General features: G+C 36.1%; 2 protein-coding genes and 1 long non-coding RNA gene across 3 annotated transcripts in view; all 3 read left to right on the top strand.

Moving 5' to 3' along the window:
• Positions 1 to 4,257: 4,257 nt before the first annotated feature.
• LOC309507342 (serine/threonine-protein kinase pim-2-like) overlaps positions 4,258 to 27,894 on the top strand; it is a gene marked incomplete at its 5' end in the record, with an annotated part of 54,184 nt that continues 30,547 nt past the window's right edge. Inside the window, 4 exons of the mRNA XM_082181506.1 lie at positions 4,258 to 4,294; positions 7,784 to 7,960; positions 8,899 to 8,982; positions 9,174 to 9,268. Coding sequence (XP_082037632.1) covers positions 4,258 to 4,294; positions 7,784 to 7,960; positions 8,899 to 8,982; positions 9,174 to 9,268 — 393 coding nt within the window. The remainder of the gene's footprint in view (positions 4,295 to 7,783; positions 7,961 to 8,898; positions 8,983 to 9,173; positions 9,269 to 27,894) is intronic.
• On the top strand, positions 9,680 to 10,752 carry LOC309508262 (serine/threonine-protein kinase pim-2-like). The gene is made up of 3 exons (XM_082182799.1): positions 9,680 to 10,092; positions 10,197 to 10,376; positions 10,517 to 10,752. Exons 1-3 carry the CDS (start codon positions 9,840 to 9,842, stop codon positions 10,615 to 10,617), a joined length of 534 nt encoding a protein of 177 aa, XP_082038925.1. The 5' UTR covers positions 9,680 to 9,839; the 3' UTR covers positions 10,618 to 10,752.
• LOC309507181 lies at positions 12,503 to 14,176 on the top strand. Its single transcript, XR_014209074.1, has 3 exons — positions 12,503 to 12,599; positions 12,704 to 13,709; positions 13,960 to 14,176. It is a non-coding gene; the product is annotated as an uncharacterized lncRNA (long non-coding RNA).

Raw genomic sequence — 27,894 nt, forward strand, 5'->3', positions numbered from 1 at the left:
TAACATCACTAATAATACTGATGGGAATTCTAATTTGTTAATGAATCTGCAGGCTGAGTTAGATAAATTATATATAATCAAGGCAAAAGGAACATTTGTTAGATCACGAAGACGTTGGTTAGAGGAAGGGGAAACTAATTCCAGATACTTTTATAATTTGGAGAAAAGAAATGGAGAGTATACATCTATTAGAAAGCTTAATATTAATGGCCATGAAACACAGGACCCTATTATTATTTCAAAATATGTTTCAAATTTTTATGGTAAATTATATTCCAGCAATGCATGTTCTGTAAACTAAATAGATGATTTTTCAAAGCCCGCTTACTTGGACATCAGTGTGTGTTTTTCCCCTCAAATTATAAATGGTTCGCTAGTACTTGTGTATTTAAATGCCTGAAAAAGAAAAAAAAAGACATTATTTGGTTGAAAACTGTCTGAACGTGTGATAAATGACAACTGACACACAGTGCAGTGCAGAGAGCTCTCTGGCTCAGTGCCAAACGTGCGAAAGCAGCGCTGATCAGCGCTGTGATCATGCGTCAGTGAGATACAGTGCTATACTACAGTGATTATTACAACTCTGATCTGTGGTTTTAGAAGGTAGGTCAAGTCTTTCCAAGTCACTCACACAGGGCTCAAGTCCGAGTCAAGTCGCGAGTCATTGTTGTCAAAGTCTAAGTCGAGTCGCAAGTCATCTTTGATTATGGCAAGTCGAGTCGCAAGTCATCAAATTTGGGACTCGAGTCCAAGTCAAGTCCAAGTCAAGCGACTCGAGTCCACAACCCTGCAATTTAACATGACTTTATTTTTTAAAACTCTTAAATTCTTCGGTTTTGGGGACAAATTTCAAAAAGTAATCAGAACCCTATATAATAAGATTCCCAGCTCTGTACAATTGGCATATGGAACTTCTCATAGATTCGAAATTAAAAGGGGTATTCGACATATGAATACCTGCCCTATTAGTCCATTACTTTTTTTGTTGGTTACACAAATTATGGCCATTCATATTAAGAAAGACATTTTTCGCGGTTTTACAATAGGAGATACAGAAATTAAATGCACACAATTAGCTGATGACACTACTCTTTTCTTAAGAGACTGAAGTTGAAAAAGCAATTAATTCCCGTGCAAAAAGTTATCAAATATTTGGGTATTAAGATTTCAAAAAATAAGGAAGTCAGGAATGAGTTAAACTTCACTCCCATCATTCAATCATTTGTAAAAGAAACTGAATTCTTGGCTGATGAGAGATCTCTCTTTCACTGGTCGTGTGTTATTGGTTAAAGCTGAGGGTTTATCCAGGTTGGTTTATGCTGCTCAAGTGTTAGATGTCCCCCCCTCATTAATTAAAATGATAGACACCAAACTCTTTAAATTTATTTGGAAGAACAAATCACATTATTAAAAAAGAAAATATTTGTAGGTCAAAAATTGAAGGAGGATTGAATGCTTTGGATGTTAAGACCTCTAACACGATATTTAAAATAAAATGGCTCCAAAATTATAAAAAAAATAAATAAACAAAGTATATGGTATACAGTACCTAATTTTATATTTCAAAAAGTAGGTGGTATAGAATTTATACTGAAATGTGATTATGATGTTAACAAAATACCCATTAAACTTGCAAGTTTCCACAAACAATCATTACCCTCATGGACCCAATGGTCTCCAATGTCCCAAGACCCAAATGTTTTGGAAAGAACTCAGTAATTACTTGCAAAGAAAAGTTATGACTCTTGTTAACTTTGAAGAAATTGATGTTATGTTAAAATGTTTTTCATTTGAGGGTGATACAAATATTTTGTTTATTTTAGATTGAATTGTTATAATTGCCCGTTACTATATTCACAAAGTCAAATGTAATGGAAAACTACCACATTTTGAACATTTTAAAATTGAACAATGTTAAAATATATTTAGAAACAATATCCAAAAGTAAAAACCTAAAAGCTAGGAAAACTACACAGCTGTTTGACAGGTACAGGTGTTTTTTTTCTTTTTTCTTTTGGCTATTTTTTTTTCTTTTTTCTTTTCTTTACTCCTGACATGTATGGTCATATGTACTCTTGTATGTAAATTATGTTTTGTTCTTGTTAAAATGCAATCAAATAAAAATTAAAAATAAAATCAGTTGTCACCCAAAAGTTCAGGGGTCAGCGGCCATTTTGACGTCAAAATAGCTGTATTATTTATATGTAATTTGTAAGTTTACCCAGAGACAATTTATATAAGAGACATGCCACTTCCTCAATCCTCAATACAACTATATAAGGAAAACCATAGACAGTATAAGAAGATTACAGCGCAGTCTTGCCCTCCGCAAAATGGCGGACGCGATGACGTATCGCAGCAACGTTCCAAAGCGGCCAATAGGGCGTCTATGTATTTATTATGTCTATGTGTCCGATCTGATTGGTTAATAATAATCCTATTTCAGTATCTTGCCGCACTATTGGCTCGACTTATATAGTAGGCAACCGCGTTTGCCTGCATATTTACGGGTCGTGCAATATAATTTCGGGGGGAAATGTGCAATAAATGGGAGTGGCAACACTTTTCATATCGTTGAGAATAAAACAACCGTCCCAAATTTACAAATCCAGGTTCTCCCTCCATGGGGATCATCCATTTCGAAAAGTAAAGCAGATACGGACCCTCGGCCCACGCGAGATGCAATGCGATTGGTTGCTGGACCAGTCAATGGAATTAATCTGTGTAAATCCTATTATTTTAATAATAAAAAATCCTATTATTTTAATAGGATTTAAAATTGCCTAGTCATTAGATTTGTGAATTCTCTTTCTGAAAAACAAAATTATATCATTAATCTTTTAATTATTTTGGCGAAGTTTTATATTCATTAGACAAAAATAACTCAAAAGAAACCCTTCATATATTACCTTTTATAACACTGATCTCACAATATACTTAGAATATCTTTTAAACATGAGATCACAAAACAAAAAGCTTATAAAAACAATACAAATTTTAAAGCTTTTCAAATACATATAACTGCCCTGATATTATAAACTTTCATTTCTGTATTTATTATTTATTATTTATTTTATTATTATTATGTACATTTATACTTTAGTTGTTGTTGTTATTAATACATTTTGAATTGTATTTACAGTGCCTTGTATTCATTTTGTTTTTTGTTGCATTGTACTTGAAATGTTTGTAATTTAACTAAATAAATAAAAAGCACAATATGTTATGTATACCGTACGTAATAAGATACATTTCTAAAATCAATACTTTCAATATTCAATACTTTCAAAACATTTTTTAAGCAAATCTGGAGGCTAATGAAATGAAACAGATGAGAATCATTTTCCCATCTAAATACAGTTGATTTTATTGTAATGTGATGAATCAGAAAAAAATATATATATAACATTCGCTTAGGCTGTTTTTTAAATGGACCAAAATAAAGTGAAACCAAAGTAACAATTTGAAGTGACCAGACCACTGACATTGATAATGAATATTATAAACAAATATATAAGATGGCACCACAAGACGACTTTCACTTGCAGAGCAAATTTAGCACGTTTATAGTTAACTGGGTAGCAATTGTGAACAATTTTAATAGAGAATTCAAAAATAATTTGGATTTCTTCACCACTACGGTTAGATGGCGTATTAGTGATACTGAAAGCTGATTGGCCTTGATATATATGCGGAAAAGGGCCAATTTAATTATTAATTTATATGATGTCCGATTTATATGATGTTTTTGCGCGCATTTTCCACGGGTTTTAATAATAAAACTGGTCTGAAAGAATGAATATCATATTAAAGAAAACGTCAACATTAAGGTTGCAATTATTTAATAAATCAGAGTCGATGTGCGCGTGCATGCGTGATTCGAATTTTAGTTGCTAATAGCGACGCATTTTATGAATCTGAACAATCTGCATATATCTAGCTACTCCGCGATCGACCGCTGTCTGTTGGTTGAGAGACGAGGCGAATTGACAGACTGACTTTTGCTGAGCGAAACTTGAGACTTTTAACCTGTTTTTTGGATTTCTGAGAGGAGACTTAACGTTATATTCTTGAAGGACATCGGAGGATATATCCTTTTTGAAAGCGTCATATAATTTCTGCTAATACTTTTGTTTGATATTTTTTTTTAGGGGAGTAGCTGCTAACGTTAACGTTATTTCTGAGGAGATTTCTGTTGTATTGTATTGTGTTGTCTTGTATTTTGTACCATTTTATTGCAGTTTGGGGAGGTTGGCGATGGCTCGTCGTAACCACATGATGGGCGAAAGAGGAAGTGAGTGCTTTAATTTTTAATTTATTTGTTATGGTGTGTTGTACAATGACTGACTGATCCCATTTGATCCCATTTATTTGATTCCTTGCGTGTGAAATAAACTTGAATTGAATTTGAGTAACTTAACTGAAGTAAAAATCTGTAATTGACCACAGACATTGATTATTGATTATTATGATTAAACTAACGTTATGTGATATGTGAAATATTCCATCCTTAGAGCACTCCAGATCCAGGAGAGCTGCTTTCGGTCAGACGGCTGGTCAGGAGGTTTGGAGGCCCGATTCTGATGACCGTGATCAGGATCCGCTGCCCAGAGATGGACAAAGTAAGTTACACAATTTCCTTACTTGAGTGAAAGTAAGTTACAGATACTTCTGGTCAAATATTACTCAGTTACAAGTAAAAGTTGAAAAGACTGATTTTTACTTGAGTAAAAGTACAGAAGTAGGCCTACTTGTTTTTAAAAGTATTTAAGTATCAAAAGTAAAAAGTAAATGTCAATGCATTGTTTTATTATTGTTTGTAATACGTATAGTACATTATGCCTCTGAATCTATGCCTGCCTACCTACCCACCCTCATATCAATATGAAATTTATTTCTAGAACACAGTTTGTAGTGGGATTGAATGTGAGATTGAATAAGTGCTCTCAATAACGTCCACAATAGTTTCGGCTGTTCCCTCAAATAGTGCCCTATTTAAAAAAATGTGGCTTTTAGGATGAATATGTCAGCCACTGTTATAAGCTAGTGTGCTCCAAAACAATGACAAAATGAGCATTTAGAAGACCAAACCTAACATTGAAAATGAAAGTCAGATTGATGTCAGAATCCAACTACTTTCTACTCAAGGACCTTGACAGAAATGTAACGTTAGTGGAGTAAAAAGTATGATATTTGTCTTTCAAATGTAGTGAAGTTAAAGTAAAATGTTTCCAGAAAAAATAATACTCAAGTAAAGTACAGATACTCAAAAAGTGTACTTAAGTACAGTACTCAAATAACTGTACTTTGTTACTGTCCACCTCTGCCGCTGCCAGACCCGATCCAGACACAGAGCCAGGATCGTCCTGGATATTTACCTTCTCTGTCTTCTGAGTTTTCTGTTTCTGTGTCCACAGGTCAGGCTCACGGGGCGACGGCGAAGCAGAACCCAGATGTTGGACGTCCGTCCACTTCATCTAAACACTCTCGCAGAGGTCAGAATAGGCTTTTAATAAAGATGTAATGGCTTAGTTTCTATTTCTATTTTCAATGGCTGATTTGTCAACTAAACCAACTAAAGTACGGTAACACTTTATTTTGATGGTCCCTTTTGAACAATCTGTCGACTATAAGTAACTTTGCAACTACATGTCGACTAACTCTCATTAGAGTATATCAGTAGACTCTCTCCTTAATATCTGCAAACTCTTTATTGTAATGCTCCAACAACAGACACTCTACTGACAACAAGTAACTTTTCAACTACATGTCAACTTATTCTAACCCTACCAGTCTATTAATACTCTAATGAGAGTTAGTAGACATGTAGGTGCAATTTTACTTATAGGCAACTGAATGTCTGTTGGGAGGAGCATTTTACTATTAAGATTTGAATAGTAAAATGTAAGTTATGTCATTGGTTAATTTGATGTCAGAGATGGGTCTAATAGTTGTTTTCATTTGTTTTTTCTTCATTTCAGAAAAAGCTCCAGAACATAGGGAGAGACTTTGCCTCAGGATCTGGAAGGCTACGAAGGGTGTTTTCAGCTGCTGTTTCTGTGGTGCTGTGACTGTTGTGGAGCCTTTCATTCCTGAACCATCGTCACCTGCTGCAGATCACTCCGGTGTCAAGCCAAATAATGGTAAATCATTATGTCTCCAACATTATTTTAAACAGTATTATCTTGTTTTCCACTCAAAATAAGGCTTGTTTTTACAGAATATTAAAATTATTTCCCCCATTATAATATTATTTTCTCGACCAGCACTGACATTTTTAAAATAAAACAATGGATTATAAAATTATAAAATAGAATGTTCCTTTAACCAAGATAAAACATTTTTGAAACGGTGAAAAAACTGGACGTTTTGAACGTTCAGGGAACATTTAGAAATAATGTTTTCTTAATTGAATGGGAATGTTAGCAAAACGTTCTCAATAAGGCATGAGCTCGATGGCTGTCTGACACACACCCGAAACACACGCACAGAATGCCGCTTCACAGACAGCATACGATCCAGAAAAGAATTCAATTTCACCACTTATTTCTCTTGAATTGTCAAAAACATGCAAAATTGTCAAAATGGCTGTCGTGCCGAGTATTACAGAGTCAGTTATGTCATAAATAAGACATTGCTATGCATTTAATAAATGTCAGTGTTTAATAAAATATATCAATATTTAGATATGGCCCATATGATCTTTACCATTACAAGAACTGAGCCACATGTGCCAGAGTTGGCCAAATGAAGCCTGGAAATGTATGTTTTCTTTTTAATTAAAGATCAGATAAAATAAGAAAAATAACTTTAGCGTTGAATCGGAATCACCAGGCTCCACCCTCGTAATCGTGATAATAGTGAAATGAAATTACTATTACTATTGTGAAATAATATGTTGGGACATTTATGCAGGCATTAAGCAGAAGTCAGGTGGATAGCGTGAACAATTCCCATTACTTTAGATCTGTAACTTTACAGATAAGATTTGAATAGTCAAATGTAAGTTATGTCATTGCTTAATTTGACGTCAGAGATGGGTCTAATAGTTGTTTTCATTTGTTTTTTCTTCATTTCAGAAAAAGCTCCAGAACATAGCGAGAGACCTGGTCTTTGCCTCAGGATCTGGAAGGCTACGAAGGGTGTTTTCAGCTGCTGTTCCTGTGGTGCTGTGACTGTTGTGGAGCCTTTCATTCCGTCACCTGCTCCAGATCACTCTGGTGTCAAGCCAAATAATGGTAAATCATTATTTCTCCAACATTATTTTAAACAGTATTATCTTGTTTTCCACTCAAAATAAGGCTTGTTTCTACAGAATATTAAAATGATTTCCCCCATTATAATATTATTTTCTCGACCAGAAAAAGCTCCAGAACGTATGAAGAAACCTGGTCGTTTCCATAAGCTCAGGAAGGCTGTTTTCAGCAGGTCTTCCAGTGGTGCTGTGACTGTTGTGGAGCCGTTTATTCCTCAACCATCACCACCTGCTTCAGATCACTCCGGCGTCAAGCCAAATAATGGTAAATCATTATTTCTCCATCATTATTTTAATTAACTGCAGATGTTTTGTTATTGGATCATTCGTGCCGCGAGATGTTTTATAGGGGGCGGTAAAAAAGTCAGGCACCGAAAGTTGCGTTCTTATTCGGTCTCGATACTACCGTTTACGTCGGAACCGGTTCCCTATTGGAACCGGGTTTCGGTACCCAACCCTAATCATTGCTTAATTTGACGTCAGAGATGGGTCTAATAGTTGTTTTCATTTGTTTTTTCTTCATTTCAGAAAAAGCTCCAGAACCTGGTCGTTCTCTCAAGTTCTGGGAGGATACGATGGGTGTTTTCAGCAGCACTTCCAGTAATTCTGTGACTGTTGTGGAGCCTTTTATTCCTCCAGCAGATCTTGTTCCTGAACCATCATCACCACCTGCTGCAGATCACTCCGACGTCAAGCCAAATAGTGGTAAATCATTATTTCTCCATCATTATCATTAACCCTACCAGTCTACTAATACTCTACTAATACTTTAATGAGAGTTAGTAGACATGCAGGTGCAATGTTTCTTATAGACTTATAGAATGTCACCAAAATAAAGTGAAACCAAAGTAACAATTTGATGTGACCACTGACATTGATAATTAATATAATAAAAAAAAGTAATAAAAAAACCAAACAGTTTTTGATGTCTGAAATGTTCCATCCTCAGGAACTGTTTCCATAGATTCCTCTCCGGGCATCACGTCATCCTCAGCTTCCTGGTCCGACAGCCTCGAAGGGTTTCTGTGTCCTCCGCTGCCGGGTCAAGTTCCTGTCGAGCCAACAGAGACATCAACTGGCCGAACTGCTCGGCGTGCCGTGAGGGCTTCTACAGTGAACAAGAGCTCAACAGGTGAGACTGAATTAAGGCTGGGCAGTGCAAAGTCTACAGAGAGAGATTTTGCTATTTCACGCATAACTGAGTCAAGTTTTTAACACGTCCGATCACATTTACTGTTGCTCGACCAGCACTGATTTTTAAAAAATAAAACAATGGATCTAGCAACAGACACTCTACTGACTATAAGTAACTTTTCAACTACTGTACATGTCAACTTATTTTAACCCTTCCAGTCTACTAATACTTTAATGAGAGTTAGTAGACATGCAGGTGCAATGTTTCTTATAGACTTATAGAATGTCACCAAAATAAAGTGAAACCAAAGTAACAATTTGATGTGACCACTGACATTGATAATTAATATAATAAAAAAAGTAATAAAAAAACCAAACAGTTTTTGATGTCCGAAATGTTCCATCCTCAGGAACTGTTTCCATAGATTCCTCTCCGGGCATCACGTCATCCTCAGCTTCCTGGTCCGACAGCCTCGAAGGGTTTCTGTGTCCTCCGCTGCCGGGTCAAGTTCCTGTCGAGCCAACAGAGACATCAACTGGCCGAACTGTTCAGGGTGCCGTGGAGGCTTCTCCAGTGAACAAGAGCTCAACAGGTGAGACTGAAATAAGGCTGGGCAGTGCAAAGTCTACAGAGAGAGATTTTGCTATTTCATGCATAACTGAGTCAAGTTTTTAACACGTCCGATCACATTTACTGTTGCTCGACCAGCACTGATATTTTTTAAGTAAAACAATGGATCTAGCAAGCTAATAATTGTCTCATGTTTTTCTGTTTGTTTTTCAGAGTCCTTTGAGTCTCTCTATAACATGGAAAAGTTAATTGGATCCGGAGGATTTGGCAGAGTGTTCCTGGGAACACACAAATTTGATGGCAAAAGGGTAAATCTTACTGAATTGTACAAACATTTTGCTCTTGCATGCATCAAAACACATTTAAAACAATTTACAAATGGTTTAATACTTAATACAAGGCCAGATGCTTGAATACTGTTACTGTTATTGAAACTGTTTTTTTTGTTTGTTTTTTGCAGGTTGCCATCAAGCAGTTACGCAAGATTGACAACAATCGTTATCTTAATATTGTAAGTTGGCCAAAACCTGAATGTGTATAGAGTTGTTTAAGTGCAGATTACTGTAGTTAATACACCCGTAGGAAGCATTAGGTATAAATGTGATCAACAAATAAGCCTAGAGGCACCAAATAACTTTGAGCTGAAAAGGCTCTTTTGAACGCATCTAAAAAGATCAAAGAATAGTACATTTCAAAATGATGTTTTCTTCAGATTTTTACCCAGCTAACCTTCTGTCTGCTTCTTCTCTCTAGCCTGGGAATCCCGAACCTCTCGTTACAGAAGTGGCACTGCTGTTGCTGATAAAGCGAGAACCCATAAGCCCCTTTGTCATACAACTGCACGAGTGGTTTGAACATCCTAGATCATTCACTCTGGTTATGGAGTATCCGGAGCCCTGCCAGACCTTGCTGGACTCAATGAATCGTCAACCTTTGAGTGACTGTCTCTTACGGGTCATCATGAGACAGGCTGTGCGGGCAGTGCAACACTGCATCCGTTGTGGGGTTTTCCATAGTGACATTCATACGAAAAATTTCCTGTGGAAGAAAGACACGCTAGAACTCAAGCTGATAGACTTTGGCTGCGGTCAGCTAGTTAGTAGTGAAGGCTGCGAGAGCAACAAATACAAGGGTGAGCATTTTGGGAGTGTGGAAACCTGAAGGTAGTGACTTACTAATTATTTGATGATGCTTGAAAAAAAAAAGCTCAACAATGTGCAAATGTCTTTCTTACAGGAATGATGTCATACCGCCCACCTGAAGTCTTTAAAGAACCTCGATTCCACGCCGTCCCAGCAAATGTCTGGTCTCTAGGAGTGCTTCTGTACGAGTTGTCGAACGAATGTCTTCCTTTTGTTAGTGTAACGGAAGTCACACGAGCCAAAGTTACATTTGTAAACCCCGACTTATCCAAACGTGAGTGAATAATGATGATAACATTGAAATCCGAATTTTCATATATAGCTCAACGTATAGCGAAAGCCATCGCTGTTTTCAAAAATGCCAGGTCACATGGTCATGACTAACCAGCTCTCTCCTTATTAAAATGTGTACAGACTGCAGGGATCTGATTAGACAGTGTCTAGCGAGGGATCCAACTAAACGCCCCAGCTTAGAGCAGATGTTACAACATCAATGGACTGATGAGGCAGTATAACAGGTAAAGTAGGATTATTATCTTTTGTCTTAAATTCTGGATTATTTGTAGTGAGATTTTCAAATTTGTGTTCATTGTAATGTTCTTGTTATAGTCAAATCACCTATATAGCTATATCATTTATATAGCGCTTGATACTATACAGATTGTTTTAAAGCTGCATCCCTGAAGTAAACAGGAAAATAACAGAATCAGTAAACCAAACAGAATTCAATTCTGCTCTAGCTCTAAAAAAAACATTCATGAGTTGACTTGTTCATATTCTCTTTGTTTTGGATAGGAAATAACATACTTGCTGAGAGCTCTGAGCTCGAGACTTGACCCAAAGCCTGAAGACCAACACCAACCTGACAGAAACTCAGAGCCTTTTATTCCTCCAGCAGATCCTGTTCCTGAACCATCATCACCACCTGCTCCAGATCCGTCCAGCGTCAAGCCAAATAGTGGTAAATCATTATTTCTCCATCATTATCATTAACCCTACCAGTCTACTAATACTCTACTAATACTTTAATGAGAGTTAGTAGACATGCAGGTGCAATGTTTCTTATAGACTTATAGAATGTCACCAAAATAAAGTGAAACCAAAGTAACAATTTGATGTGACCACTGACATTGATAATTCATATAATAAAAAAAGTAATAAAAAAACCAAACAGTTTTTGATGTCCGAAATGTTCCATCCTCAGGAACTGTTTCCATTGATTCCTCTCCGGGCATCACGTCATCCTCAGCTTCCTGGTCCGACAGCCTCGAAGGGTTTCTGTGTCCTCCGCTGCCGGGTCAAGTTCCTGTCGAGCCAACAGAGACATCAACTGGCCGAACTGTTCAGGGTGCCGTGGAGGCTTCTCCAGTGAACAAGAGCTCAACAGGTGAGACTGAAATAAGGCTGGGCAGTGCAAAGTCTACAGAGAGAGATTTTGCTATTTCATGCATAACTGAGTCAAGTTTTTAACACGTCCGATCACATTTACTGTTGCTCGACCAGCACTGATATTTTTTAAATAAAACAATGGATCTAGCAAGCTAATAATTGTCTCATGTTTTTCTGTTTGTTTTTCAGAGTCCTTTGAGTCTCTCTATAACATGGAAAAGTTAATTGGATCCGGAGGATTTGGCAGAGTGTTCCTGGGAACACGCAAATTTGATGGCAAAAGGGTAAATCTTACTGAATTGTACAAACATTTTGCTCTTGCATGCATCAAAACACATTTAAAACAATTTACAAATGGTTTAATACTTAATACAAGGCCAGATGCTTGAATACTGTTACTGTTATTGAAACTGTTTTTTTTGTTTGTTTTTTGCAGGTTGCCATCAAGCAGATACGCAAGATTAAGAACAATCGTTATCTTAATATTGTAAGTTGGCCAAAACCTGAATGTGTATAGAGTTGTTTAAGTGCAGATTACTGTAGTTAATACACCCGTAGGAAGCATTAGGTATAAATGTGATCAACAAATAAGCCTAGAGGCACCAAATAACTTTGAGCTGAAAAGGCTCTTTTGAACGCATCTAAAAAGATCAAAGAATAGTACATTTCAAAATGATGTTTTCTTCAGATTTTTACCCAGCTAACCTTCTGTCTGCTTCTTCTCTCTAGCCTGGGAATCCCGAACCTCTCGTTACAGAAGTGGCACTGCTGTTGCTGATAAAGCGAGAACCCATAAGCCCTTTTGTCATACAACTGCACGAGTGGTTTGAACATCCTAGATCATTCACTCTGGTTATGGAGTATCCGGAGCCCTGCCAGACCTTGCTGGACTCAATGAATCGTCAACCTTTGAGTGACTGTCTCTTACGGGTCATCATGAGACAGGCTGTGCGGGCAGTGCAACACTGCATCCGTTGTGGGGTTTTCCATAGTGACATTCATACGAAAAATTTCCTGTGGAAGAAAGACACGCTAGAACTCAAGCTGATAGACTTTGGCTGCGGTCAGCTAGTTAGTAGTGAAGGCTGCGAGAGCAACAAATACAAGGGTGAGCATTTTGGGAGTGTGGAAACCTGAAGGTAGTGACTTACTAATTATTTGATGATGCTTGAAAAAAAAAAGCTCAACAATGTGCAAATGTCTTTCTTACAGGAATGATGTCATACCGCCCACCTGAAGTCTTTAAAGAACCTCGATTCCACGCCGTCCCAGCAAATGTCTGGTCTCTAGGAGTGTTGCTGTACGAGTTGTCGAATGAATGTCTTCCTTTTGTTAGTGTAACGGAAGTCACACGAGCCAAAGTTACATTTGTAAACCCCGACTTATCCAAACGTGAGTGAATAATGATGATAACATTGAAATCAGAATTTTCATATATAGCTCAACGTATAGCGAAAGCCATCGCTGTTTTCAAAAATGCCAGGTCACATGGTCATGACTAACCAGCTCTCTCCTTATTAAAATGTGTACAGACTGCAGGGATCTGATTAGACAGTGTCTAGCGAGGGATCCAACTAAACGCCCCAGCTTAGAGCAGATGTTACAACATCAATGGACTGATGAGGCAGTATAACAGGTAAAGTAGGATTATTATCTTTTGTCTTAAATTCTGGATTATTTGTAGTGAGATTTTCAAATTTGTGTTCATTGTAATGTTCTTGTTATAGTCAAATCACCTATATAGCTATATCATTTATATAGCGCTTGATACTATACAGATTGTTTTAAAGCTGCATCCCTGAAGTAAACAGGAAAATAACAGAATCAGTAAACCAAACAGAATTCAATTCTGTTCTAGCTCTAAAAAAACATTCATGAGTTGACTTGTTCATATTCTCTTTGTTTTGGATAGGAAATAACATACTTGCTGAGAGCTCTGAGCTCGAGACTTGACCCGAAGCCTGAAGTCCAACACCAACCTGACAGAAACTCAGAGCCTTTTATTCCTCCAGCAGATCCTGTTCCTGAACCATCATCACCACCTGCTCCAGATCCGTCCGGCGTCAAGCCAAATAATGGTAAATCATTATTTCTCCATCATTATTTTAAACCACATAAGTTCACATCACCAGACTTCATCTTTGGAGTCATTTCATAGTGTCATTCTACGGTTTGCCCCCAAAAATGTGGCGTTCCCATTTCTTGGAATGTTGTGCAGGTCATTTAACTGCTGTTAAAATAACTTTACATCACTATAGGCTATTTTCCTGAATTGTGTCTGTGCACTTGCAGTGTCACGGTTCATAGATCCAATGTCTCTCTCTAGTCTCGTGCCTTGTTGTTTACATGTGTGGGTGTGTCCGGATCGTTACGGTTGATCAGTATCCAGCTGCAATCACTCATCATCACCAGCTGCCACTCATCTCATCTCCTATAAATGCTCACCACTTTCTCATCTCCTTTCTCAGATCATTGTATGAAGTCTCTGTGTTGTCTGATCCTGTTCCCGTGCCTCGTGTCCCGTCTTGAGTTCCTGTGTTCCGGTTTCGCGTCTTGTTGGATTACGTTTCATGTCTGGATCAAGTCATCACTCATCAGAGCACGCTGCACTTCATCCATCACTCCGTGTCTGACCATCAAAGTCCCTGCGCCACCGCCTGCATCACCCGGATTAATTCATCATCATCAACACTATTGACTATTAATAAAGAGCTTTTACTTGCATATTGTGTCCTCGTTTCTGACGTAACATGCAGACTATACCTGGCTGCGTTTCATTACAATGAAAATGCTGGTCTTGCACAAGCAACATCATCAATATTGATGAACTTTCAGACACTGTTTCGTCCTATGTTACCTTTTGTGTGGATACTGTTATCCCAGTCAAAACCATTATCACTTTCCCCAACAATAAACCATGGGTTACCAAAGATCTAAAAACAGTGATTAATAAGAAAAAAAAGATCTTCTTTACTGGTGACTCATTGGAGAGAAAGTCTGTATCCAGAGAGGTTAGGGCTGAAATAGTAAAAGCCAAAAGTAAGTATAGGGAAAAAATAGAAAAACAATATGTAAATGGCGACCTTAGGTCAGCATGGCGTGGGATTAATCAGTGTGGTAATGAACCCAAGCAGCAGATCAGCCTTAACAGTGTTCAGGATGACTGTTTGCCTGATGCTTTTAATACTTTTTTTTTACTATTTGAAACGTCTGATTTCATGCATGATGTCTCCAGGTTGAAAAACTCCTTGACACCATGTAGGCAAGGCAAGTTTATTTATATAGCACATTTCATACACAATGGCAATTCAAAGTGCTTTACATAGAAGAGATTAAAATAATAAAAAGAAATAAGAATAATTAAAACAGTTTAGAAAAATAAAATAAAATACAGTACTTTTAAAAATAAAAAAAGAATATTATTATAGATCTTTCCTTCAAAGGATTCCCTTAAGACTTAAATCTTTCCTTCTTTTAACCTTCAATCTTCTTACGACTTCCATCTATCAACTTTCCTTTAACTTTCTTTTCTCCCTCATTTACTCACACGTTCTTTTCACTTTCTTTAGCACTACGTTCACATTCTTTCTCAGACGAAAACTTTAATATCGTCATTTAAATACTGTTCTACTTTCAAACCCACATTGATACACGTCACTTTCACCTCCATAATTATTTCTCATTTGACAGAAAATAGGTGTGTAAAAATGGTCTAGTTTACTGTTAGATGACCCCATGTTTGGCTGAATCCCCTTTCTGGATTTAACTCTCTTGACACGTGTCTTACTAGTCCGTCAAACGTCTTCAACAGACCCGATTTTTTCACCCAAAATCGGCCAGGTTTTAGCAAATATGCTCTGTGATTATCTGTGATTATGGTTTTACTCAGAATCTTCTCATGAGCACTTTCTAGCGCTTGATTACTGTTAGATGACCCCATGTAGTGATATTAAAATATCTCAAGAACAAGTTGAGGTTCTATTTAAGAAAACAAAAAAGAGGAAAGCCTCAGGCCCGGACCTTATCTATGGTCACACATTACACCACTGTGCTGGACAACTCAGTGGTGTTTTTTCCCATCTTTTTCAAATGTGTGTTGATAACTGCAAGCTCCCAACTATTTGGAAATCTTCCATTGTTATTCCTATCCCCAAAATCAATAGAGCTAGGGAATTACAAGATTTCAGACCTGTGGCGCTTACTTCCCTTGTAGTAAAAAACCTTGAGAAAATCCTAAAAGAAGAGGTTCTCATCTTGGTCGAGGGCAAACTTGATTCTCTTCAATTTGCCTATCAGAGGAATAAAGGTGTGGATGATGCTAAGCTTTTTATCTTGGACACACTTTATAAGCATTTGGAGAAACCCAAATCTCATGCCAGGCTTTTATTTGCTGACTTTTCATCAGCTTTTAACAAAATGCAGCCTCTCATTTTGATTGAGAGGCTTGCTTCTTATTTTAATCTGCCCGATCAGCTTTTAGCCTTGTTCTTAAATTTTCTGACTGATAGAACACAGAGGGTTTTAGTAAATGGGGTTACTTTAAAAACCCAAGTCTCCAACACAGGTTCCCCACAAGGCTGTGTACTTTCCCCGCTACTGTTCATTTTATACACGGATAGTTGTAGGTCTCTTAAAGAGGATAGTTTTCTTGTTAAATTTTCTGATGATACTGCTCTGCTGTCACTCCTCCATGGCACAGAGTCAGATCACGGACGTGCACTTCCTGATTTCGTTAAGTGGTGTGATGACAGCCTTCTTGAAACTAAGGAACTCATTATCGATTTTAGAAAAAAAGGGACAAATACTTCAGTATGCAGGATCCATGGCGAGGATGTGGAGATGGTAAATTATTATAAATATCTGGGTACGGTTTTTGATTCAACTGAAGTTTGAAAGGAACTCTGAATCAGTGGTCAAACGGGCCCAGCAGAGAGTACATTTATTGCGCAGGATAAATTCCTTTGGGGTTTCTAAATCTATACTGTGCACTGTGTATTTGTCTTATATTGAGAGCCTTCTTACTTTTTCTTTCATTTGTTGGTTTGGTAATATTTCAGTGAAGGACCGAAACTGTTTAAATAATATTGTGAAAGTCTGTTCCAAAATGATTGGAATCCAAATGTGCGACTTAAATTCTCTTTGGGAGAAACGTGTTCTTCAAAAAGTAAAAAGTCTGATGAACCAACATCATATTCTGGGAGATGAATTTGTTCTTATGCCATCAGGTCGGCGTTACTTGCAGCCCCCTAGAAAGACAAACCGTTATGGAAGATCATTTATTCCTTCAGCAATTATGCTGTTAAATATTGAGCTGAGGAAATAATTATGGACTGATCTGTTCTTGGCACTATGCACTTTAGGAGCTTTTTTCTGCTTTTGATGTCTTTTTATTTATAAACTGTCTTTGGACCTGGACCCTATCATGTTACCCTTGTTATATACTACATGCTATGGCTGTGTGAATGGTTGTATGTTTAGATGGTGTAGAAACTGAATTGCCCTTTGGGGATTAATAAAGCTATCTGTATCTGTATCTGTATCTGTATCAACAGGACATCCACTATTCAAAGTGAACTTTCCAAAGGCCAGGAAAGGACAATGCACGATCAAACAAGTGAAGACACCACCAACATTCAGTAAGTTACTTTAATTTTTTTTTTTATATAAAATGAAATATAAATTAACAGTGTTATTGAAAGTTTTCCTGAAAGTTAGGGTAAAATACTTTAATATCTACAAATACATTTTGTTTTATTGCACAGAGTACCTAGATGACCTACAGGACCTAATATTTGAGCATGTTTTTGTGGACCCTGCTCCATACATGGATGAGGTACTTAAGATACCCATACCATCAGACCTTTGTGCGGAGTATGAGCGGCCAGACAAGGAGGAGGTCATCTCCACCATGGTGTCCAGATTCAATCATCAGCTGGTAGGAAACCAACATATCCGCCCTGATCATCTGGAAACTCACGGCGAACCCTCATCACCACACAGGCTGGAATCACGACACGTACCCGACGGCCAAGGAAACCCCAGCACCAGCTCACAAAGGAGCGATATGCCAGAAACCTGTAACGACTAAAACACAGGCACATGTACAATGTACAGATAGTACTTTATTTTTCAGCAATGTTTTTTTGTTTTTTATAGCACAGCCTATGCTTCATTTTGTGCTTTCTTATAATTCTATGAAGACTCCTGAAGTTATTTCTTACTGTTTTATATAAAATGTCAAATATTCACTAGTTTGTTTACAGTATGTATTGGTTTTGTAGAATCTGCTATGTTTATTTAATTACAAGAATATTTATACAAATTGTGAAATAATTTTCTTGCATTTGACTTTGTTTAAATTCCCGAAGAAATAGGTGATAAAGTGTTGTATTAACTCAATATTCCAGGTTTTTAAACTATGGAAACTTTTAGCTAATGCCTTTTTTGTTGTATTGATGTATTTTAGTTTTGCAAAATCATCTGCTGAAGTCTATTGCAGATATAGATATTCATACATGCGTCTAAGGTTGCAGACGCACAGAGCACTTGCTCTCTAAAGTTCAGGGACAGGCTTTGACCGTTCCAATATGGCGGACGGCTTACGGCCCAAAGAAAGCAGCCGCTAATGAGTCCTCTATGTCTTTATGTCTATGCATGCAACTCCAGGAAACCATGCAGTGGGTCACCATGGCTACCATAGCTGCTAGCTGTTCTTTTGAGGTTTTAATGGCAGTTGACAAACAACGAATTTCGCAAAAACTATAAAACTCAGTCTTACGCAAACCTGAAAAATAAACATTTTAAAATGCTCTCTGTAATACTTGATTCTGGTTAATGAAACATTTGTACTTTTCCCCTTAAACATGACCCCAGTCAACCATTTCCTTCCTGCTATAGTTTCCAGTTTGACGTGTCTCACATCACATCCTCTTTCTTTTCACACATAAAAACATTAACATTAGCTGCCAGTAGGCAGGCAAGAGGAATTCTGGGAGATGGCTGAGATCTTATTCTTTTTAACACTTCCAATAAGTGAATCGAAGCAAAAAGAAGAATCATCTATTTTCCCCTCTATATTTCCTCTTTGTGTGATTTCATGCCATCCCTCATCACTATTTAATGCTGATCTTTTGGTGATAATTCCACTTGTTATAAATTGTTAATTACAACACAAATGTATATGTTACAACAAAAATAAGAGTTAGACTAAAAGAGGCTTGTGGCCTGGCCATCATAGTATAAGAAAATAAAAGTTTGTTTATGATTAGCATGAAATTAAAACTATAAGAAGCATGATTACAGGTAGCATCTCATTATTATATTAAGTTCTTAGCAAATTCTTACCGCTGAGCTGTGATTTATAATATTGGTTCAATTTGAACTGGTAAATGCTACGGTGTATCTTCAATAGAAGGGTTAAAAAAGACATTGGAACAAACACGTTTAACCAGATCTTGTTTTTCAAAATGCTCTGACACTCCTTCCTCCTTAACAGTGACAATTGGGAAACAACCAAGTCCAGACTGGGAATTCATTAAGCCACTGTCTTTGTTTTTAAGCATCATATTGTGAAGAGTCTTTAATGTCATATGTCACCACATACAATCTTATCCTTTAAGAAAACAACACGGTCCAAGGAGGAAGAGGAGGAACAAGCCAACACCTCAGTGAACTGACCAAACTATGTTCTTTATTAGAAAGACTGAGCAGTCCTCCAAAAGCTCTACAACTTGTTAGGATGTTACATGCCAAATATACAGTCTTACATAAAAGTGCAATGTCACAATGGCTAAGCAGTATTTTTATTATTTGACCATTCTTACAACTTAATAAACAGAACAACGTTAGTAATAATTTAATCCCTAGCAACTCGGTATACTGGATCTGAAATAAGAATGCCACGGCACAGAGGACGTTTGTATGAAGTTCCTCTAAAACAGTTTTTAAAGGCACTTTCACAAGTACATAGTACAGAGATGTACGTGGACACACTGATAAAACAGCAATGAAATACATACAGAGATTTTGCTACTGTGTGTAGTTTTGCAGGGAGAACATTTCTCAAGGCTTAGCTGAGAGACATAAGATCTCAAATATCAACGTAATGTACACTCTTAAAAAATAAAATAAAATAAAAACACCACTTTGTAATCGTTTTTAATATCACTCAATATAAATTGGTAATCAAAAGGCTTTAGTATGTTCCTTTTACATGTTTAAAAACAGGCATTGCTTATATTGTCTTAAAGTTTCTCCCCTTGGTTCAGCGATGGACAATTTCATAACATCATCCAAACATATTTCATAGCATATTCTACCTAAATAGGAGTAAACTGTTGTATATTTATCAGTGAAAACAGTACAAGTAACACTAAACTATTGCCAAACTGTCATAATAATGTGAATGTTGATGCACAGATAACATAAGATTGATATACTGTATACAAAATCCCAGATTTTTTATTTTGGAGTGCAAATACACTGGAGTGACTGATGCTATACATATTTATTTGTCTTTGGGTATGTCATGTGACTGACTTCATTTGGGTGTGGTGCTGTATGTGACATTATTACAAAGGGTTAATGGGCCACTTGCACACATAAGAAACAGCACTATCTCACGAAAGTACTGCCGTAACAGTCTCTGAGTCCATGGCTATTGGCATCATTCCCTTGTTTGGTGAAACAACAAGAATTATTGCCTTAAAAGTTTCTAGAAAAGCACTTGCATATGACAACTAAAAGGATTATCGTTCATGCTTATAGGGTAGAACCGAGCCGAGGGCTTTAGACAGCTAAGCAGACAAAGAAATGATTCTCGTAGCCTATCCGCATCAAACTCTAAGCAGCACTTGAAGAACTTTACTTTTTTGGCAGCTAGACTTTACTATTCACAGATTACATCTAATTAAGCAGAGAGATACTAAAAAAATAATGTTTATAGTGAGCAGTTGTTCCAAATTGGCCTGGGAGAAAGTAACGTATAAAAGACCCACAAAATAAAAATAAAAAGGTTTAGTGGATGTACATTTATATACACAATATATATTTCTTTCATTCTAAATAAGAAACTGAGTGAAGTAGGCCTACTTAAAAAAAAACAAAAAAAAAAACAAGTAAGCGGATGTGGTTTACGCAAACTCCCTGGGCATATATTCAAATATTACTATCAAAAATATAATATTCAAAGCAAAGCCTTGCTAATTCAACTTAGAATCATTCAACATCAACAGCCAATCAGGGCGGGCAAAAGATGTGACATCACATGCCCTTATATGGCAGTGCGTTTCCAACCTCAACATTCCACACATCATCACTTCAAAGAGTCGTGACCAGAAAACACTCTTGAGATGTAAAGACACATTTCCCACAATCCTTATGCTGTAAACAGAGAAACCAAAGACCCTGCTTAGTTTCTGTATAATTCACATTTAACAGTTTTTCTAGTGGATGTAAACAGCTGATATTTAAAAAGTCACCCTAAGAATATAGGAAGCTGTAGTGATTTGTTGCTTTCTTTAATATCATTGAATCTATTCACACAGAGTATTGCGGAAACAAATAAGGTGTCGGACAAGCATGCAAACAGTTTTTGGATACACATAAATAGCTTTCTGTTAGTCGCAGGTGTCTTTCGAATATATTTAAGAATGTCCGTTTGAATTCACTAAACAGGTCATGAGAGAAAATGTAACTCTGAAATAGTAAACACCTGTTTAAGTAACTCTTCTGAACCATGCTTAGTAACCGACGTTATTCTAGTTTATTAATAAACCCTAAAATAGTGTTGGAATTCTATACACACACTGTTTTAAACTAACACCTCATTAATGCTGACCATTTCTAGTATCTTTAGTTAGCCTACTTATATTTGCTTTAGTCCACTCTCTAAAGCGAATGAAATGTTGCGAAATGTTCAATGGCATTGAAATCCATCCACTAAAAACCTGGCTCTGACTGCAATGGTCCTAATTTTACATTGTTTCCTCACTGTCGCTCTGAATGCACACAGTTCATCGCATGGTGCAGGATTTGTCCAGTGGATCCTGTGGAGGGGGCGCCGGATGCTGCGCCGCTCCCGTCTTGGGTATCGCCACCATGGGTTTGGGCCGCAGGGCAGGGGGCTTGAGCTGCACCCCCATGCGCGGGGCCACGGCGGGTTTGAAGGTGCTCATGGTATCGCTAGAGGAGCTGGTGCTGCGGTGCGGCGCATGGGCGGCTCCGTCGGGGCGGGCCGGAGCAGGAGCCCGTGCAGTTGGCTGAGGGACTCGGTGGAGCTGGCCGGTGTGGGAGCGTAAAATATGCCTTATTGATGAAACACAAGCAGAATGAGTGTGTGAACTGTTTGTAAAGCCATTTTTACTTTACTTAAATTAAATTATAACTTCTGGTATTTCTGTAGCTTCAACAAGGGGGTCATTATGGAGCCTCAGAAAACTTCCAAGGGTTTCAAATGAGACAAAACAAGTTTTAAAATAATCAACAACAACAAAAAATTTTAAACAATTTTTCCTCTTCCCCTGATTACTATACCTAAAATAAAATAAAAAATATATTTTTTTGAATTAGAAAAACATTCAAAGAAAATATAAACTGAATACGAAAATATTTTTTTCTAATTGATCCCTAAAATATTTTATTGGGTAGAAAATGCTCTTTGTGCGCAAAAATATTTGTAAAAGTTTTTATTCAGTAATAATCACAAATGACAGGAAATTAACTTTCCTGTCATTTGTGATTATTAGCCTACTGAATAAAAACTTTTAATAGGAAATTCACTAGGGTCTCAGCAAACCTATTTAAAATAATAATAAAATATAAAGACATGGACATTTCTATAATTCATATAAATATCCAAATCATTTTACTGGGTAGAAATTTATCTTTGAGAGCAAAAATATTTGTAAAAATCATGTAAATTAATTTGTCAAAAAGAGTGAGAAGCCTAAAGAATTTTAAAGAAAAGCATTTTCTGGGCCAGCAAGTTTCAATCACTTAGAAGCCTATGGAGAAGTGATCCAGCTCTCAGATTTAATCAAAAATATCTTAATTTGTGTTCCGAAGATGAACGAAGGTCTTACGGGGTTGGAACAACATGAGGGTGAGTAATTACTGACAGAATTTTCATTTTTGGGTGAACTAACCCTTTAAGAGTTTTTCTTTATTTCTTCTGTAATTGTGATTGTTAAAAGTTCATGTCGTTATCGTTTTGTTCCTTTAATGTTAGGGGTATTCAAGATTTAACTAAACGAAAGGCTGTTTTTTTGTATTGCAAGAGATTTAATGTAGATTTTAATTTTTTTACAAGAGACTCATGCTTGTTCTTCAGATGTGAATTTTTGGAAGTTTCAATGGGGCAGCGAAATTTGGCATTCTTTTGGAAGTAATCACTCAGCAGGAGTTGCAATTTTAAAGGGTTCATTTAAAGGTAAAATTGTTTATAGCAAAGTTCACATTGGGTAGGTGGATAATTCTAACAATATCCATTGATGGGAAATTTTTTTTGTTAGGTAGGCCTACTGTATATGCTTCAAATATTACAAAATATAATGTTGATTTGTTCTCTGATATTGAAAATGAGATTAAGAAAGAAAAAGATTCCATGATATTGAAATAATTCTAGGTGGGGACTTTAATATTGTCCCAGATGTTAAGATGGATAGAATTCCTATTCCAATTGGACCATCTACAGGTGATTCAGAGCTATCTGTATTTTGTGAAAATGTAGGGGTAATTGATATATGGAGATATAAACACCCACATTTGAAAGAGTACACATGGGGTAATAGGGATAAATCTTAACAGTCAAGAATCGATCTTTGGTTCATTTCTAATTCATTTGAACAAATTACAAACAGAGTATCAATTGAACCATCGATATTGTCTGATCACAAAATGATTTATCTTTGCATCAAAGGGAATAATGAAACTTCATATAAAGGCTCTTAGACTTATTGGAAACTTAATAATAGATTATTGGAAATTGATAGTTTTCCACATGAAATTAAGAAGATAATACAAACATATTGGAATCAAGCTTAGCGAACAAATTTATACTGTAAAAATTGGGAGCTTATGAAGTTTCAAATTAGACTTAGTGCAATTGATAAAGGCAAAGAAGTTGCAAAGTCTAATAAGTCAAAGGAAGAGGAAATTATTAGAGCTATTTGTAACATCACTAATAATACTGATGGGAATTCTAATTTGTTAATGAATCTGCAGGCTGAGTTAGATAAATTATATATAATCAAGGCAAAAGGAACATTTGTTAGATCACGAAGACGTTGGTTAGAGGAAGGGGAAACTAATTCCAGATACTTTTATAATTTGGAGAAAAGAAATGGAGAGTATACATCTATTAGAAAGCTTAATATTAATGGCCATGAAACACAGGACCCTATTATTATTTCAAAATATGTTTCAAATTTTTATGGTAAATTATATTCCAGCAATGCATGTTCTGTAAACAAAATAGATGATTTTTCAAAGCCCGCTTACTTGGACATCAGTGTGTGTTTTTCCCCCTCAAATTATAAATGGTTCGCTAGTACTTGTGTATTTAAATGCCTGAAAAAGAAAAAAAAAGACATTATTTGGTTGAAAACTGTCTGAACGTGTGATAAATGACAACTGACACACAGTGCAGTGCAGAGAGCTCTCTGGCTCAGTGCCAAACGTGCGAAAGCAGCGCTGATCAGCGCTGTGATCATGCGTCAGTGAGATACAGTGCTATACTACAGTGATTATTACAACTCTGATCTGTGGTTTTAGAAGGTAGGTCAAGTCTTTCCAAGTCACTCACACAGGGCTCAAGTCCGAGTCAAGTCGCGAGTCATTGTTGTCAAAGTCTAAGTCGAGTCGCAAGTCATCTTTGATTATGGCAAGTCGAGTCGCAAGTCATCAAATTTGGGACTCGAGTCCAAGTCAAGTCCAAGTCAAGCGACTCGAGTCCACAACCCTGCAATTTAACATGACTTTATTTTTTAAAACTCTTAAATTCTTCGGTTTTGGGGACAAATTTCAAAAAGTAATCAGAACCCTATATAATAAGATTCCCAGCTCTGTACAATTGGCATATGGAACTTCTCATAGATTCGAAATTAAAAGGGGTATTCGACATATGAATACCTGCCCTATTAGTCCATTACTTTTTTTGTTGGTTACACAAATTATGGCCATTCATATTAAGAAAGACATTTTTCGCGGTTTTACAATAGGAGATACAGAAATTAAATGCACACAATTAGCTGATGACACTACTCTTTTCTTAAGAGACTGAAGTTGAAAAAGCAATTAATTCCCGTGCAAAAAGTTATCAAATATTTGGGTATTAAGATTTCAAAAAATAAGGAAGTCAGGAATGAGTTAAACTTCACTCCCATCATTCAATCATTTGTAAAAGAAACTGAATTCTTGGCTGATGAGAGATCTCTCTTTCACTGGTCGTGTGTTATTGGTTAAAGCTGAGGGTTTATCCAGGTTGGTTTATGCTGCTCAAGTGTTAGATGTCCCCCCCTCATTAATTAAAATGATAGACACCAAACTCTTTAAATTTATTTGGAAGAACAAATCACATTATTAAAAAAGAAAATATTTGTAGGTCAAAAATTGAAGGAGGATTGAATGCTTTGGATGTTAAGACCTCTAACACGATATTTAAAATAAAATGGCTCCAAAATTATAAAAAAAAAAAATAAACAAAGTATATGGTATACAGTACCTAATTTTATATTTCAAAAAGTAGGTGGTATAGAATTTATACTGAAATGTGATTATGATGTTAACAAAATACCCATTAAACTTGCAAGTTTCCACAAACAATCATTACCCTCATGGACCCAATGGTCTCCAATGTCCCAAGACCCAAATGTTTTGGAAAGAACTCAGTAATTACTTGCAAAGAAAAGTTATGACTCTTGTTAACTCTGAAGAAATTGATGTTATGTTAAAATGTTTTTCATTTGAGGGTGATACAAATATTTTGTTTATTTTAGATTGAATTGTTATAATTGCCCGTTACTATATTCACAAAGTCAAATGTAATGGAAAACTACCACATTTTGAACATTTTAAAATTGAACAATGTTAAAATATATTTAGAAACAATATCCAAAAGTAAAAACCTAAAAGCTAGGAAAACTACACAGCTGTTTGACAGGTACAGGTGTTTTTTTCTTTTTTCTTTTGGCTATTTTTTTTTCTTTTTTCTTTTCTTTACTCCTGACATGTATGGTCATATGTACTCTTGTATGTAAATTATGTTTTGTTCTTGTTAAAATGCAATCAAATAAAAATTAAAAATAAAATCAGTTGTCACCCAAAAGTTCAGGGGTCAGCGGCCATTTTGACGTCAAAATAGCTGTATTATTTATATGTAATTTGTAAGTTTACCCAGAGACAATTTATATAAGAGACATGCCACTTCCTCAATCCTCAATACAACTATATAAGGAAAACCATAGACAGTATAAGAAGATTACAGCGCAGTCTTGCCCTCCGCAAAATGGCGGACGCGTTGACGTATCGCAGCAACGTTCCAAAGCGGCCAATAGGGCGTCTATGTATTTATTATGTCTATGTGTCCGATCTGATTGGTTAATAATAATCCTATTTCAGTATCTTGCCGCACTATTGGCTCGACTTATATAGTAGGCAACCGCGTTTGCCTGCATATTTACGGGGCGTGCAATATAATTTCGGGGGGAAATGTGCAATAAATGGGAGTGGCAACACTTTTCATATCGTTGAGAATAAAACAACCGTCCCAAATTTACAAATCCAGGTTCTCCCTCCATGGGGATCATCCATTTCGAAAAGTAAAGCAGATACGGACCCTCGGCCCACGCGAGATGCAATGCGATTGGTTGCTGGACCAGTCAATGGAATTAATCTGTGTAAATCCTATTATTTTAATAATAAAAAATCCTATTATTTTAATAGGATTTAAAATTGCCTAGTCATTAGATTTGTGAATTCTCTTTCTGAAAAACAAAATTATATCATTAATCTTTTAATTATTTTGGCGAAGTTTTATATTCATTAGACAAAAATAACTCAAAAGAAACCCTCCTATATTACCTTTTATAACACTGATCTCACAATATACTTAGAATATCTTTTAAACATGAGATCACAAAACAAAAAGCTTATAAAAACAATACAAATTTTAAAGCTTTTCAAATACATATAACTGCCCTGATATTATAAACTTTCATTTCTGTATTTATTATTTATTATTTATTTTATTATTATTATGTACATTTATACTTTAGTTGTTGTTGTTATTAATACATTTTGAATTGTATTTACAGTGCCTTGTATTCATTTTGTTTTTTGTTGCATTGTACTTGAAATGTTTGTAATTTAACTAAATAAATAAAAAGCACAATATGTTATGTATACCGTACGTAATAAGATACATTTCTAAAATCAATACTTTCAATATTCAATACTTTCAAAACATTTTTTAAGCAAATCTGGAGGCTAATGAAATGAAACAGATGAGAATCATTTTCCCATCTAAATACAGTTGATTTTATTGTAATGTGATGAATCAGAAAAAAAAAAAAATATAACATTCGCTTAGGCTGTTTTTTAAATGGACCAAAATAAAGTGAAACCAAAGTAACAATTTGAAGTGACCAGACCACTGACATTGATAATGAATATTATAAACAAATATATAAGATGGCACCACAAGACGACTTTCACTTGCAGAGCAAATTTAGCACGTTTATAGTTAACTGGGTAGCAATTGTGAACAATTTTAATAGAGAATTCAAAAATAATTTGGATTTCTTCACCACTACGGTTAGATGGCGTATTAGTGATACTGAAAGCTGATTGGCCTTGATATATATGCGGAAAAGGGCCAATTTAATTATTAATTTATATGATGTCCGATTTATATGATGTTTTTGCGCGCATTTTCCACGGGTTTTAATAATAAAACTGGTCTGAAAGAATGAATATCATATTAAAGAAAACGTCAACATTAAGGTTGCAATTATTTAATAAATCAGAGTCGATGTGCCCGTGCATGCGTGATTCGAATTTTAGTTGCTAATAGCGACGCATTTTATGAATCTGAACAATCTGCATATATCTAGCTACTCCGCGATCGACCGCTGTCTGTTGGTTGAGAGACGAGGCGAATTGACAGACTGACTTTTGCTGAGCGAAACTTGAGACTTTTAACCTGTTTTTTGGATTTCTGAGAGGAGACTTAACGTTATATTCTTGAAGGACATCGGAGGATATATCCTTTTTGAAAGCGTCATATAATTTCTGCTAATACTTTTGTTTGATATTTTTTTTTAGGGGAGTAACTTAGCTGCTAACGTTAACGTTATTTCTGAGGAGATTTCTGTTGTATTGTATTGTGTTGTCTTGTATTTTGTACC

This window comes from Leuciscus leuciscus (assembly GCF_965113295.1).
Source record: "Leuciscus leuciscus genome assembly, chromosome: 10".
In the NCBI taxonomy this organism is placed as follows: Eukaryota; Metazoa; Chordata; class Actinopteri; order Cypriniformes; family Leuciscidae; genus Leuciscus; species Leuciscus leuciscus.

What these genes read in the sequence shown, in the direction of transcription:
- LOC309508262 (XM_082182799.1), top strand. Translation starts at nt 9,840, where the DNA reads ATGGAGTATCCGGAGCCCTGCCAGACCTTGCTGGACTCAATGAATCGT. An exon ending in CGAGAGCAACAAATACAAGG is followed by an intron (nt 10,093 to 10,196) that starts GTGAGCATTTTG and finishes TCTTTCTTACAG; the next exon opens with GAATGATGTCATACCGCCCA. An exon ending in AAACCCCGACTTATCCAAAC is followed by an intron (nt 10,377 to 10,516) that starts GTGAGTGAATAA and finishes AAATGTGTACAG; the next exon opens with ACTGCAGGGATCTGATTAGA.